The sequence below is a fragment of the Trichechus manatus genome, unplaced genomic scaffold (genome assembly GCF_000243295.1).
Source record: "Trichechus manatus latirostris isolate Lorelei unplaced genomic scaffold, TriManLat1.0 scaffold00028, whole genome shotgun sequence".
NCBI classification, from domain to species: Eukaryota; Metazoa; Chordata; class Mammalia; order Sirenia; family Trichechidae; genus Trichechus; species Trichechus manatus.
The window spans coordinates 4,685,142-4,700,966 of NW_004443964.1; the positions used below are offsets into that span (position 1 = coordinate 4,685,142).

Genomic DNA, 15,825 nt, shown 5'->3' on the forward strand with positions numbered 1-15,825 from the left:
CCCGGCCCTGGGTCGGTGCCCCGCCACCACCCACCCTGCCCTGGGTCGGTGCCCCCACCCCCCGCCCCCCGGTCTGTCTACAGTTCTGTGGAGCAAGCACCGGGGAGGGCTCTGCCAGGGACACAAGGTGCTGCCTCTAGCCTGTCTAAGGGTGACTCTGGGGCCGAGCCAGGGCACCAGTGCCTAGAACGAGTCTTATTTAGCTGTGAAGGTTTCCCGTGACAGTTGGGTCTGACCCAAGTACTGACAATTGCTGATGCCCATTTGGTGTCCACTGCGCACCAGGGCCTGTGCTGCCTGCTGTACTTGCTGTCCACATGGTCATCCAAGAGCCCCATGACGCAGATATGTCTGTGCCCCTTTACAGGCACTGACAGTGAAAGCAGAGAGGAGGTAACTTGGTTAGTGAGCGGCTGGGCCAGTTGTAAATCTAGGCAGACTGGCTCGGGGCCCACACCCTCTCGTGTGGCTGATCACCTTTTCTTTCTCACCTTGACCGCTAGGAAGCTCAGAGCTACATAACATGGCAGCTTTCTGGCTCTCCTCTTCCTTGTCCTTGTTTTGGTGCTTCTTTCATTCCCTCTTTTAATTTTTGCTGCTTATGGTGTGGAACCTACCTTGTAAGCTACCCCAGTTGTAGCCTGGGACTGGGCGTGGACAGACGGACAAGGTATGTTCTTACACCTTTCATGTTCTGATATTCTAGGAGGGAGAGGACAAAATCTTTTTAATCAACAAGCTTCACTCCATCTACGAGAAGAAGGAGAGGAGCAGGTGAGGGGCCCTGGAGGGGACGAGGCCACCCTGTCTGTGAGTGGGGAGGAGAGATGGGCTGGGGGGCAGCCTGAAGCCGCTCATGGCCTGCATCTGGAAGCATCTGGGAGTTTTAACGTCACGCATCTCCTCACGCAGTCACTTGCTAAGCAATCGTGGGTTGTGGGGCCCTGAGCTGGGCCCAGTATCCTGAGGTCAGACGTACGCCCCCTGCCTTCTTTCAGCCCAGGGTGGGGAGCAGACAGCCCCCCAGGCCCAGAGCTTGCACCAAATGACACCTACGCCACTTGCCTGCCACCACTGGTTGGGCCACGTGAAATTGTTGCTGTTTGACTGCTTTTGACATGGCAGCTTCATGTGGTTCAAGACCCCCGCGGGAACAGATACATTGGGGGTGAAGCCTGGTGGCCTGTGGCCCTTGGTACCTGGCGTCTCTGCTCCCTGGCCTTGCTGTAGGCTGCCCTGGCCGCCGCCCAGCCCACCTCTCACTTTTCTGTAGGAGAGAGGCCCAAGTTTCAGTCTCTCCAAAGCCAGGCTGGGGGGTTTGGCCAGGACCTCTGAGCCCCGAGGGCTCTTTCCTAGCAGGCTGGAGGGAGGGCGACGCTCCCTGAGCCACACGGCCCCTCGCTTATGTGCCTTTCTGCCAGCGCTCCTGCCCAGATCCGGGACGCACAGGAGACCCTGTAGGAAGACATCTGTGGCCACTGCTGCCCCACCCCCGCCCCATGTCGCTGTCAAGCGCAGATGCCGTCCGAGACCGTGCTGGCCCCTCACAAGCTGCAGCCTGGACTCCCACACCGACCCCCGTCCCGCTGGAACTCTATTTATTCTCATTAAACGGGTTTTGCAAACTGGGTCTGTCTATGGGGAGTCTGTGCTCATGACCTGGGCCTGTCAGGTACATGCAGGTACGATGGCCCCACGTGTACCCAGCTTCCCGCTGCCCCAGGTGGATGACTTGCAGGCTGAGGTCGAGTCCTTCGCACGCCACCTCCTCGGCCTGCCCCTCCGGCTCTTCAGGACGCCACTTCCCCTGCCAGCCCTGTAGCCTCACCACTTGCCCACTGAGACACCCGCTGTCGCTCGAGTCTGGAGGAGCTCTGGCTGAGGGCGCCCTCTGCTGGCCAGGCCCCAGGTGGCAGGGACGGGACTCTTGATGGGGCACCTGGTGCCAGAGGAAGGAGGGTCAGAGGCGCCGGCCCAGGAGTGGACCTGTGCGTCGGAGAGCAGCAGACAAGAGGGAATGATGACAGGTGGGTCCAGTGCCAGAAAGCCATGGGCAAGCGATGTGTTAGCGATTACGGGGGTGCCTGCAGATGGGGTGTCTCAGTGGTGAGTGAGCCAGCTTTGGGGAGAGCCTTCTGGGCAGGGTGGCTGGCGCCCCAGGGTGTGAGGTGCTGGGCAGGATGGGTAGAACTCGCAGGAGGGAGCCTGGCTGTCCGTGGCTGGGGGCAGTCCCAGCTTCGACCAGGCTGAGTTTAGGAGCCTGTGGGAGGCCATGAGTCCAGGCTGCCCAGGGTGGGCTCAGCGCTGGGGGCCAGCAAAGCCACAGAGGGAGTAGGCAGCCCGCCTGTGCAGGCCACCCCGAGTAGAGACGGCACGTGGGCCGTTAGCAGTGCCCCCAGCACGTTCCAGGGGACGATGCCACGTGGAGACCACTGGCTGGTGTGCCATCGGCACTCACCTGGTGTAAGCCCCACGTCCCTGACAGACTGAACTTTCTGGTCAGGGCTGGCGTGGCCAGGCCAGGTGGCAGCTGGGGACTCCTGGCAGTGCTGGTGCTGGTCTGGGCAGCAGCTCCTGGCTCATTTCTGGGGTTGGTGGGGGTGCTGGGTGCAGTAGGCAGTCCAGAAGGCGTGTGACCGACGGGGCACAGTCACCAGACCACACCCACCTGCACGCTTCCTCTGAACACCTGGTTGCTCTTCTGGGGGTGGAAGACTTCCCATTATCATCAGAGCTAGGATTTGTCGACCACTCCCCCGGGCTCCTAACAACCGTGGGGCGGAGTTGAGCTCCTGAAGACGGAGAAGTGTGGAAATTGCCCACGAATTTCTGTAGAATTCCTGGGTGACTGAGGCCAACCCCCCCGGACACTGTGAAGCGCTTCTTCTGTGGCGGAGCCAGTGGGGGTGCAGAGCGCAGGCCGGGCCATGGGCCTCACTAGCTGTAAATCCTTGGCCATGTCCCACGACCTCTCCGGGCCCCAGCCCTTCCCCTCCCCATCCTCCCCCAGGGCCCCCGGATTCTGGTTGGGGTGTGCCATGGGCACTACCTGGATCTGACAACGTAAATGCCATCGCATGAGCCTGAGGCAGTGCTGTCCACTGGGCGCCATCAGGAGGTGAGCTTCCGGTTTCCATGGCGGCTGGGGGCCCGACTTGAGGCGGGCATGCGCCTCATCCCATTGCAAGGGTCCAGAGCATTCTGCCAAGAACACGGACAGGCAAAGCTGGTGCGTTAGCTGCCATCTCCGTCATGATTCCTGTGTGGGTTTTTCTTGATCTGTCCCAAACACCCTGTTCCTGCAGCCTCCTCAGAAATGCCCCACCGTCGCCATTTTCCCTCTTGCCGCTGAACACGTGCTCGGCTCCTTCCCGCCTCAGACTCTGATGTCCCTGCTTGTCCTGACACCTTTTTCCAGCCTCTCCTCCACTGTTCAAACAGCCCTTTGCTCTACGCAGCCTGCTACTAGCCACTGAGAAACCCTACCTTCTTTCTTTACAATTCTTCATGGTGTTGCCAGAACAATTAAAACAAAACAAAACAAAACAAAACTGCAGTTCTAAACCTATCGTTTTCTTAACCAAAAAACCTGCCTGTCCCCATTGCTTCCAGAACTGCACTCTACAGCAAGGGATTGGGTTCCTGACGCCGAGACCCCGCCCTTCCCACACACTCGCCCGTACATGCGAGGTGTTCCTTGTGGTCTCTGTTCCCATCCCATGGCCTCGAGGCCCAGGGCAATGCTGCTTCCTCCGTGAAGCCCGCCGCACCCGTGGACTTGCCCTCCCTGGGGCAGGCACTGACTCTGGACATACACTCACTGAAGGTCTGAAGTGGAGCTGAGAGTTGCTGCCTCCAGGTTCACACTGGTTAGAATTTCATGTGCTTTTTGACTGTCCAATTTCTGGGTTTCATCCTTCCTGCTGGTCTTTGGCTTCTTTTCCTGATATGGCCCATTCGGTGCCTCTCTTCTCTACCTGCAGGTCAGTCCGACCTCCTCAGGGTCACGTGGAAGCGACCCACAGAAGGAAGGTCTCTCTTCTGACCCTGCCTGAGGGGGCTGACATAGGACAAGGCGCCCATTCTGCAAGTCCCCAAACAGTGGGCTGCAGAAGGCGGCCTGGCTCATCCTCAGGAGACCACCTTTCCACCGTGATGCAGATGTCCTGGGGCGGGCCTGCAGAAACACACCCGACTGTACCGACTTCCAACCACCCTGAGGTTGAGCGAGAATGTTGCTGCTCCGTGCAGCGTCCTGCATCAGGGCACGAATGCTGTGCAAGAGCGAGCTGCGGCCACTGTACAAAACGAGCCACGGTGTCCAGGAAACACGGGCACCACCTCGTCTCTCCGAATGTGCCTGATGCCCACACTGGGCCACGGTGGGTGACCTGTGGTCCCCGGCTGTGATCCTGGCCGAGCCCCACTGCCATCCAAGACGAGACCATCTTGGTCACCAGATGCGAGGTTCCGGCGGGGACAGGCGGTGCGAGCTCGTATCCTGTGTCCTGTCTCTCAGGGATTATTAACAAGACTTACATGTTAACGGCAAAACCACAAAACGTGATAAAATTACAAGTCACATGACTGAAATTCCAAGTTTAAAGACAATTATACATGTGAACTCTAAAAAGAAAAAACATAAAAAAGAGAATTTGTTATAAAGGACAGGACACTTTCTCCCAATTTAGCATACAAAGTGAAAACCGACAGCTGTCTTTGAAAAAAAACAAAAACCAAAACAAAACATTTATTTGAACAGCCAAGAAAAAAATCGCAATTTATTAAGATTCAACAAAGCGTTGTACTTTCGGTGCAGGTTCTTCAACAATCACATTCTAGGAGGAAAACATTAAAAGCCACAAACTTGTTTTTTAATCTCAGAGTTACAGACATCTTGAATTCAAAACAAAAGGCCAAAAAAACCCAAAAAATACAACAAAAAAAAATCCCAACAAAAAACAAAAACAGACAGTCTTTATCCGTCCATCCTCAATTTTAAAACATCAGGAGTTTTTCTACAACTCTATGCTAAATGGCAGCATGGGAAGCTATTTGTCTGGCTGCACACACACACCCAAACACGCATGCACACACGCACAGACACAGGCAGGCAAATGCGCACACACGCACGCACACGCACGCACACCCATGCACATATATTTGATGTACATATGCAGGTGTGTAGACATCAAATATATAGGATGCATGTAATGGCAATGAGATGCAATTACTCTGAGGAAGGTTTATTGAGCTAAATACACTACTAAAACTCGAGAAAAAACACCTTGAACCCAGTTTGTGCATAGTTCATGATCCTCTATGAAACCAGCTTCCGTCCATCTGCAGTCTCGCACGACCCTCTTTTTTTTTTAAAATTTTTTGTTTTGATAAAACCATTAAAAAGCTAATTAAAAAAAAACGTAAAGCACAAGTCTCCTGATCAAGCAGGCAGGGAGCACAATGTTCGTGTATATATATATATTTTAAAACATACTCCAGGGTATGTTATTTCATTGTCTTTCTTCCTTTCAAAACAATCAAAACATTGATCATTTTTAAAACATAAAGCAATTTTTAATATATAAAGCACTCTTCAAACATCTATTTCTTTTGAGTCCATCATTTGGTAAATATGTAACTGCTACACATTAGAGATTAGGTATTTTTCTTTTCCTTCTTTTTTTTTTTCTTTTTTTTTTTTTAGTAACATCTTCAGTGCTAGGAGTTGGGTTTAAAAATACATAAAATGGTGTGGAGCTGCCCCTCGGGAACCCTGGCTTTCCTGAGAGCGCGTCCAGCGTGTGCAAGACAGTGACCATGACGCCTCGTCACCCTGACAGAGGGAGGAAACACGTGAGTGGAGTCCACAGCGACGGCGGGGAGGGGTCACAACGACACGGTCACCCCAGAGCTCTGAAGGAGCGCATCTCATTCGAAAATAGGTTTCTTTACGACGCGAGTCTTTTTTCTTTTTTTTTTTTTTAATTCCTTTTTAATTTTTTTTATTTTTTAATTTTAAAGTTGGATTGCAAAAAAAATGTCTGTAAACTGGTGGGAGCGGTAACATCTTGCTTTTCCACATGCAGTCACAACCCACGTCCAAGTGCTTGTCCCGTTCCTTCGGCGGGAACCACTCACTTTACAAGTATCTATGGCCACAGTTCAACAACAGTTTTTTTTTTTCTTTTTTCTCTTTAACTTTATATTCCAAATGGAAAAATGGTGCAATACTCTGGTAATAATTTTCTTGCATTAGTCCACAATAAAAAGCTGCTAAAGGTAGGTATACATATTATTTCTCCAGAGATATACACTGTAATTTTTAAACGCAGTAACACAGTCCTTGAGTAAACATTTACACGTGAATTGTCGCCGGCCCTGTCCTATGCCGCCTTCTGGATGGATAGGATCAGCTGCAGGAAGGGCCGGGACACTCAGTGCAAAGTTAGAAGCTAATAACAACAATTAAACAGTTGACCAATGCGCCAAAAAAAAAAAGCATATACTGAATAATAGGGAAAACCCACAGTTAGATCCCTCACACACTTCCAAACACACAGACACAGAAAGTGCACGCACCGACGCGCATGCACGCGCACACACACTCACACAGGTGCACACACACACATGCACGTAGGCTATGAACTCAGAAATGTTTCCTAGAGCCTGTTTCTGTGTACTGATGTTGACCTGGAAGTGTAGAATTAGAAAGTGTTCACATTTCCTTATTGGCCTGCTGGATTCAAGTATTTGCATGTTTGATATGTCTCTCTTTTTTTTTTTTTAATTTTAAAAAATATTTTTTTTGGGATTTAAAAAAAAAAGACATGAAAAAGTAATGAAACAAGGGTAATGTGCATAGGCGGATCCATGGGGATAGAGAACAGATCGCGGACCGCTCCGCCTGTCTCTGTCCGTCCGTCCGTCCGTCCGTCCGTCCACCGGTCCACTGTGGCCGGGCCGCGGCCGCGCTGCCCTCGGTACCAGCGATCAACACCGACTCCACCCCTGATTACTGGGCCGCCTCTGGTAATGTGCATAATCGTCACAGGCTCATCTTAAATAGGCTTTCCCGTCTCCCCCCCACTTGATAAAATAACCCTTTCCAGCCCACAATCTGAAAAGTGCCCTTCATGATACAACTACCCTAAGCAGCTTTGTACATACACAACCAAAATGACGACACGCCACACAGACGCAGGACAACGCAAACGAAAAGGCTAGGAAAAGACTCCTGTCGTTAGCACGCGACACTGACCAATGCAGCCGGCACTGTCTCGGGAACAGTTCGCAGGGGCTGCGGCAAAGGTCCGGCCTGGGGACTGAGTGGAGGTACTCGAAGGGCTTCCGGGCGGCTTGGGTCAAGTGGGTCCTGGGCGACGCTGGGACTGGAAAGGGCCGTGCGTCCTCTTCAGAGTGCTGATGATTATGGCTCCGGCTCGAGGGCCTAGATGGACTCCCCGCTGAGGAGGTCGCCAGGAAGCAGGGTGTTGAGTGGGGTGGGGCTGCCAATCACCCTGCCGTCGTCGGCGCTTGGGGGGCCCCACAGGCTGCTCGAGTACTGGGGCACCCCGCCCCACAGCAGGTCGCTGCTCCCTTTGCCGCCCAGGCATGGGGTGCTCCAGTGGCCGGCGTCGCTGCGCACCAGGCCGTGAGCACTGCCCGAGGCGCCCAGCCGCGTCTGGCTGGTCCCCGAGCTGGACTGCCAGCTGGAGGTGGGGGGCAGTGCTTGGCCCTGCGCTAAGAAGCGGTTCACTTCTTCCTCGCCAGCGAACTCGGCCAGGATGGTGGTGTTCCCCAGCACACACCTAGAGCAGAGACAAAGCTGATGAGTGGAGGGCTTGCGTTCTGCAGAGGCAGTGCCGCATGCTCCTTGCCTGGTGCAGAAGGGGCTGCTCAAGGCCTCCCGGCCTGGTTACCCAGAAAGCCTGAGGTTTCCTTTCTACCCCTGCTCCTCCTCAGCCCGGGTCATGCATCCCCTCTCACTTCATCTACTTTGGCACTTACGCTTACACCCGGGCGGGGACCATTTAGGATCCGTGATCCACGTCCTAGGTTCTGGCTACCGTGAAAAATAAACCAGGTGCCGTCCAGTCATCAACACTAACTCACAGCAACCCCATGTGTGTGAGAGCAGAACTGTGCTCCACAGGGTTTTCAATGGCTGGTTTTTCAGAGGCAGATTGCCAGGCCTTTCTTCTGAGGCACCTCTGGGTGGACCTGAAATCTTTGGTTGAGCAGCTGCGCGCATTAACTGTATCACCCAGGGACTCCATCTGGAAAACTAGAAATAACTAATTCCCTCCTCAGAGCTAACTCCCACATCTCCAGTGATGCTGTGGAGCTGTCTCCTCACACACCGCATCAAATGTGTTCTTGAACTACGGGACAGGCGCTGGCTGCAGGGCGACCGCTCTGCCCAGTAGTGGGAACACATCACTTTTGGGGTGTTGCTGAGGGCAGGGTGCTTCCTCTCTAGCAGTGGGGTCTATGTTTACTTTCCTGGGGAAGCATTGCCCTGGTGGAGGGCGTAGTGGCACACAACCTAACAGAGCCAGCACCCGAGACCCCAGCCTGAGCCAGGCCGTGCCGTGGGCCAGGGGGCGGGAGGGACGCACATATGTAGGGACTTCTGGGCCTTGGCGGCCTCCTCCTTGGAGCTGTAGCGGACCACGGCGTTCCCCTGTGTCAGGTTCAGGTGGAATGTGATGAGGGGGCCGTGCTGCAGGCACAGCGTCCGCAGCGTGGAGCCGTCGATCTGAACGGGGAAGAGAGACGGTGTCACTCGCCGCCCACCATCGCGCTCACCGCATTCCTCACTAAGACTGGCGAAACGCCTTTCCTGAAGAGGCCTTCGCCTCTGTGCCAGGTGGCTTGTTCTATTCTGGGATTAATATCTACATGTAGAATCTGCCACTCTAACCGTTTCTAAGTGTACAATTCAGTGGCATTAAATATGTTGCACGTCGTACAATCCTCACCACAATCTACTTCCAGAACTTCCAAACAGGAACCCAGCACCCTCACGCAGTCTAACTCCCCGTTCCGCGCCCCCCCGCCCCTGGTAACCTCTGACCTACTTTGTCTCTATCAATTTGCTACCATGTGGCTTCTTTTTTTTTAAATTGTACTTTAGATGAAGGTTTACAGAACAAATAGTTTCTCATTAAACAGTCAGTACACACATTGTTTTATGACATTGGTTAACAACCCCACGACATGTCAACACTCTCCCTTCTTGACCTTGGAGGATCTCTTCTTTTTTTTTGGGTGAAAATATACATAGCCAAAGATACACCATTTCAAAAATTTCTACATGGCTGCCATATGATTTTTACATCTTGGATCTTTCCATCTATCTGACGAGTTGGCTAACCAGAGGAAGTAAAACCGTCCCACGATGGGGTGTGATGTCATCCGACAGATGTCATCCTCTTGTCAGATGACATCACATAGAGCCTTCGGCTTACAAAGGTGCCAGGGCCAGGTGGCTTCGTGGCTCCTGACCTGACTCCTGGAGATGAGCAGGTGGGTGGGTCACATGGAGTGGGCAGGGTCACTGGGACCACACAGTCTGCATAACCAAGTCACGCTGGAATGGGTACAGTCACACATTCCCCAGCAGACCCTGGCCACAGCAGCTCACCGCCCCACACTTGCCCAGGAAGCTCTGGAGCCTGGTGCCGGGTTGGCACTGCCCTGATGGCCTGGTCTGCACTGAGGAGTGGTCTGTGTGCGCATGCGTGTGTGTGCACAGGGGGGTGCTTCGTGGTGGCGTACTGGGCGCGCTCACCTGGGGCGTGAGGTTTCGAAGAACGAGCCAGCTGCTGGTCCTTCCTGAGGTGTCAGTACTCCAAGCGGAACCTGCGTGGCAAGGCCAGGAGAGCGCTCAGCGTAGAGGCCGTGGGTCAGACAGCCAGCGTGTCCTCATCCAGGTTCCTCATCTGACCTCACAGTTACGGTGACAGACTAGCCCTGCCTGGCCTAAGACAGCACTGTTCAGCCTCTGAACTCTGAACTCAGATCTCAGTCCCTGCAGACCCCTCCCGCCACGGAGACCTGTGTGAAGACGGGGACGGGACGGGCGCGGGAACCCTGGCCTCCACCCCTGCCTGGCCCAGGCCCCCAGTTAGAATCAATGCTGGAAAACTCTACTCGTTAGAAAATAAACAAAAACACCACATACGCTGCTGCCACTAAAACATTTAAACAATTATTTTCAAATTACCTGCAGAAACTTAAATCTCCACTTTCTTAAGTTACTAGTACACGGCCTTCATCCCTTAGAGCCTCGCTGGGCACCCAACGGGGCCCACACGGATATAATAGCACGATAGTCATGGCTTTTAAACTGGGCTTTCCTTGTTCTTTCTGGAAAGGCCTATGTTCAAATGAAATCTCAGGGAGAAGCAAATATAAAACACAGAAGCAGGACGCTTGTGTGGATCACTGGGGGCTGGAGTGGGCTGGCGGGGTGGGACACCTGGAGGCCGATGGAGGGGCTCTCCAAGGGCCCCGAGTGCCACTGGCATGACGGGGGCAAGGGGCAGTTGGACCTCCTGGCCTAGCCAAGGCCCTGACCATCTAGGGTGGCTGCTGACCCCTCTCAGGACAGCTGAAGGGACACAGTGGTAAGGTCATTCCCTAGGACAGATAAGCCCCTGCGCCCCCTCCAGAGCAGTGCGTACCCGAGGAGTAGGAGCTGGTCCAGCCGAGGGGGCTGGCTCCCCAGGTGGAGGAAGGCTTGGGGTTGGCTAAGCCTGGAGGCGGCCGTGTGGGCGCAGTAGTGTTTCTGGGCACCTTCCACAGTTCGTGAGACAGGGAGGCTTGGGTGTGGGAGGCTGGGCCGGCGGACCACGTGGACTTGATGTCTGACAGCTTACCTGGAAAGGCACAGAAAGGGGGCACACACTTCTTGAGGCACAGGAGAGCAGGCCTGGCTGAGTCACAGGCCCACAGGGGGAGAAACAGTGTCCTCTGACACCAGCAGGTGGCTCAGTGAGACCAGAGGCACCAAGCAAAGCCCCCGGAGGTGAGAACAGGTGCAAACGCTCAGAGGCGTGTCTGAGGCGTCTGGCACAGATTCCGTCAGTGTTTTCAGTTCTTCATCGATTTGCAAAGTGTCGCTGTTGTTGCGTGCTGTCAAGCCCATCCCGACTCATGGCAACCCCACGGCACAGAGTAGAGCCGTTCCGTAGGGCTTCCTAAGCTGTAATCTTTACAGGAGCAGATCGCCACATCTTCCCCCTGCGGAGCTGCTAGGTGGGTTCCAACCGCCAACCTCTCGATTAGCAGCCAAGCGCTTTAACCACTGTGCCACCAGGGCTCCTCTGCTAAATGTACCAGACACAAATCTGCCACCAAGAAAAAAGAATTTCACGGTTCAACATTAAAGCTAACTTTTCTTCATATTCTGTAGACTCTACACACCCTGTAATTTAACACAATTAATCACGGAGAAGACACAACGCACAGCTCCTTTCTCTGCTACTCCTGCAAGTCTCGGCCTTTGCAAAGGGACGTCCTGCCCGCCTACTGCCTTTCCCTGAGCTGCAGCTCCAAGTGTCTGCACGCTGTGGCCGGGGCCCGAGGCCACGGCTCAGTGTCTCGGCACAGTTCAGGCTGTGCGGGAGCGAGCACACCCAGTCACCAGCGGCAGAGGCAGCGCCGCACACAGCCAGGTCTGGAGCAGGCCACGCAGAGCCCACAGAGCCCTCCATCGCCCGCCTCGGCGGCCCAGGGCAGGCGAGGGCAGGGATGCTGGTTGTACAGGGGTCCCTGTGCCCTGCAGTGACCAGGCCAACATGGATGGTATCCTACACGCACCCCTGGGGCAGCCTCCGGCCCTTGCCCACAGAGGTGGAACGGCTATTGGAATCAACTGTGATTTCATAATGAACAGGCACTGATTAGAAAAACAGAAAATGCCACGAGAAGTCACCTTAGATACTGGGAAGATGATTTTATTGCCCCTTCTCTTTAGCTGAAAGCTCAGAGAACTATTAAAGGTCTAAAAACATCCCCTTTTTAAATGCTAGAAGGAATAAAAATTATCTAAAAGCTTTTTTTTTTTTTTTTTTTAAATGAGATGCTAAACTACTTTCCCCCAGATACTGATCTCAAAAGAATTCCTCCAGCATCATCCCGCGGGTGTAAATGAAGTCAGGTGGAATACAGAAAACATCTGAAGAAGCCTGTGAACAGTCAGCTCTCCCTGGATAAGCTCTGCATCTATCTCTGCACAAACCCGCTCCACGTGGTATGTGTGCATGCTCACGTCTCTTTGTACCCTTGGCTTCAAACGTCAGCTCGAGCTCCTCTAAGCTTTCAGGACAACTCTCAGTGCTGCCCTGAGCCTGAGAAACTTCCTGCACGGGAGACCTGCATGGTGTGCAGTGACGGGGGACAATCAGGTGACACACATCAGGGTCACGGGCAGCAGCCACACCGGGTGCGGGGAGTTAGTGATGGTTTCCTCCATCCCTGATGGGAAACCCAGGTACAGCCTGCCTGCTCCCTGCTGTGCAGCCCTGGGGGAGGGAGGAGAGGTGAGGACCCGGGCATTTAGCCAGTAGCTCCGTGTCCCGGCCTGCGCTGGGCATTTTACAGACGTGTCCCGTCCACGGCGACCCTCCAGAGGAGACACTGTTGCTCCCCTTCTAGATGTGATGGCCCATGGCCATCAGGGCAAAGTCCCTGCCCATCCTCCTCTGCACACGACCTCCCACTCGCTGAGCGGGTACACAAACCAGCAAGGAAAACTAGGGCCTGTCAATGTCCAGCTGGGGAAAGAAAGAAAATGCTCCCTGCAAGGTGGGAGGCCCGTGCATACCCGCAACGCTAGGTGCGGATGCAATGCTGCTGCAAGAGCTCCTGTAGCCGGAGGCACTGAGCGGCCAGGCACTGGAGGAAGGCAGCGCGGTGTTCTGGGCTGACGGCGGGGAGGGCCCTGCAGAACCAAACAGGCACAAAGACGGCAGCGGCTGACTGGGCAGCAACCCTAACTCCGGGCCGCGAGGATTTTGGAACCCGCAAGCACATCTCCTCCTGAGCTGCCGTTTTGGATAATGGCTGGAAATGAAAGTGTGACATGGTCCAGAGCCCCCGCCAGGCCTCTCGTTCCCGAGGGCCAGGAGGCAGAGGCCGGGGTGCTGCGCTAGCTTCTCTGAGGCGGCGCTCGAGTCACAGGACACGAGGATGATCATCGGAATTGTCAACACATAACGTCAGGGCTTCAGAGAATCACACTGATTTCCCTTCCCAAGTGAGATCAAAATAAAAACACAGGGTGTGCTTCGTATTTTCACCCCTCAAACAATATCCACAAAATTAAAAAAGAAAGCAAAATGAAACTCCAAGCCTCTTATTATCAATTATGCCATAAAAATACCAGCACTTTTCACGAAGTGAAATGTTCCCACGTCTCAGGCATCTCACAACCTCCCGTTCACATTTCTGTTGCAATACAGGGGTATCGAAGACAAAGTCTGTCCTAGGAACGTGGGTTCCCTGTGCTGGGGAGGGGCATGTGGATGTTCCCTGACCTGGGGAAGCTCCGCCCAGGCTGCTGCTTGCTGAGTTTTCAGGTCCCGCCTTCACAACTCTCTGAGGAAAGGCGCAGCTGGGGAAGAGAACCAGGATGGAGCGGAGTCGGGAGAAAGGCGGATGGAAACAGAGCTCCTCTGGTTGGGGCAGGACGGAAGGATGGCATCTGGCTGTATCCCTCACTACCACAGAAGAATCAGGGGCTCCCAAAGGATGCGGCACCCTGCTGCAGGGCCCGCCTGGCATCCTTCACACAGAAGACAAGGCACACGCACCTCCTCAATGGTGCAGTGCTCAACCTGCACAGCTGTGCGCAGCTGTCCTGCCATAGCAGCTGCTTTAGGAGGAGGCCTCCAGAGATGATGAAAATTAAACTTTACTCGCAATCTGCAGCCCTTCGATTTGATGAAAAGGAACGCGCTGGCTCTGCTGACAGCCTGAGTTTACCGCCCCCCTTTCTTGCGTGGACTAAACCAGCGGAACCCGGCGACCCTACAGGACAGAGGAGAGCTGCCCCATGGGCCTTCCAGGCTGTCATCTTGACCGAAGCAGACTGCCATGTCTTTCTCCTGGGAAGTGGCTGGCGGGTTTGAATCACTGACCTTTCAGTTAGTGGCTGAGCACTTAATCACTGCACCACCAGGGCCTGTGTACTGCAGCTCTAAACCAAACCAAACCCACTGCTGACTCATAGCGACCCTACAGGACACAGCAGAACTGCCCCACAGGGTTTCCAAGGAGCAGCTGGTGGATTCAAACTGCCGACCATTTGGCTAGCAGCCAAACGCTTAACCACTGTGCCACCAGGGATCTGTTCATATACTGGCAAAATGTAATCAATCTGAGATCCCAAGACTATAGATTATTTAACCTGAAGTGGTATTCTTTTATAATTAATAACAAGGTACTCAGATTTTAACAGTGTTCTGGCTTTGCAAGTATTAGCTCTAATAGTGGAATTTATTCCATAAAGTTAGTTAAATTCTCTGGTGGATGGAGTGCTGGTGTAAACATGTTGTCAAATAGCAAGAGTGTAGTCACTGTCTGGTTAAGTTTCACTTCGTGAGGGTTAGAACTGTGAATAACATCAAAACAATTACTGGCTAATGTAAATTTTTAATATCAGGTCAGAACTTAATGCCAATGGAAATAAGAATAAAAAACGCAAATAGAAAAAACCCACGCCCAATACTCACAGTAAGATAAAACTGGGGAATTCCACTATGAAAAGATGTAAAATGACTCAGCCACTATCAACAGATTTATGACTCCCTCTCACTGTTTTTCTCCTATGGTATGTTTTCCCTCTCCCTACCTGGATCTCACTGGCCACTCAACACTCCAAAGCCGTCAGTGGCTGACACTGCAGCCAGGACAGCCAGGAGAAGTTCTGAGGCCCCTCCCTGCGGTGGGGCCGTGCGGAAGGTCTGATCGTCCACTCTTCCTGCGCGGTGGTGGTGTGCCTTTAACCACTTCTAGATAGAAACGCGCTCATTACACTCACCTTGCTCTCAAACAACACACCCTAACACGCACCCTAAACAGAGCCAGGAGGGACACCTGGGCTGGCCCTGGGTGACAGCGGGGCCTGGAGACCTGCCCAAGACCTATGATATTCCCATAACCCTAAATATGAGGTCCCCAGCAAGCTTAGAACATGAGTGCAGAGGTCAGGGTCACCCAGAGAGAAGGCCGTCTTATTTCTTTAATTTCAGCAGTGGAGATGCCATTTTTCTTGTCTTATCTCAAAGGCCAGTGTATCTCTAATGGTGAAATTCCCTTCTGCCTTTAAGTCCATCCCATTCACCATGCACTCTACGAGACCGGGAAACGGCTGCTGAGCTCTGCCCTCACAATGCACGGATTTCTCCAGGCCACTTCCACCACATCAGGGCACACGAGGGTAACTGGCAGAGGCTGTCTACCATGTCCCAGGTGCCACACAATGGCTGAAGGGACAGTACAGCCGTTCAGGATGTCTGAACGTGCGTACCAGTCAGGAAGGTCTACTCTACACCACGGAACCTCCATCCTTCCTTCTTGAACAGCACCACCTCACCACACCGCCCACAACCCTCACAGCAGCCTCCTCTGTCCCTGCTGACTCAGCACCACCCACAACCCTCAGAACAGCCTCCTCTGTCCCTGCTCTGACTCAGCACCACCTCACCACACTGCCCACAACCCTCACAGCAGCCTCCTCTGTCCCTGCTGACTCAGCACCACCCACAACCCTCAGAATAGCCCCCTCTGTCCCTGCTCTGACTCAGCACCACC

General features: G+C 53.7%; 1 protein-coding gene and 1 long non-coding RNA gene across 2 annotated transcripts in view; one reads left to right on the forward strand and one right to left on the reverse strand.

Annotated features, from left to right (window-relative positions):
• LOC111820160 (uncharacterized) overlaps positions 1–1,611 on the forward strand; it is a 4,538-nt gene extending 2,927 nt beyond the window's left edge. Inside the window, exons 3-4 of the long non-coding RNA XR_002823697.1 lie at positions 707–774; positions 1,422–1,611. This is a non-coding gene — a long non-coding RNA (uncharacterized LOC111820160). The remainder of the gene's footprint in view (positions 1–706; positions 775–1,421) is intronic.
• A 5,164-nt stretch (positions 1,612–6,775) lies between these two features.
• The window catches only part of LOC101349944 (septin-9), a 598,619-nt gene continuing 589,569 nt past the window's right edge, over positions 6,776–15,825 (reverse strand). Inside the window, exons 17-20 of the mRNA XM_023729214.1 lie at positions 10,692–10,886; positions 9,797–9,867; positions 8,622–8,761; positions 6,776–7,811 (exon numbers count right to left, since the gene is read on the reverse strand). Of these exons, the coding sequence (XP_023584982.1) occupies positions 7,451–7,811; positions 8,622–8,761; positions 9,797–9,867; positions 10,692–10,886 (767 nt within the window). The 3' untranslated portion in view covers positions 6,776–7,450. The remainder of the gene's footprint in view (positions 7,812–8,621; positions 8,762–9,796; positions 9,868–10,691; positions 10,887–15,825) is intronic.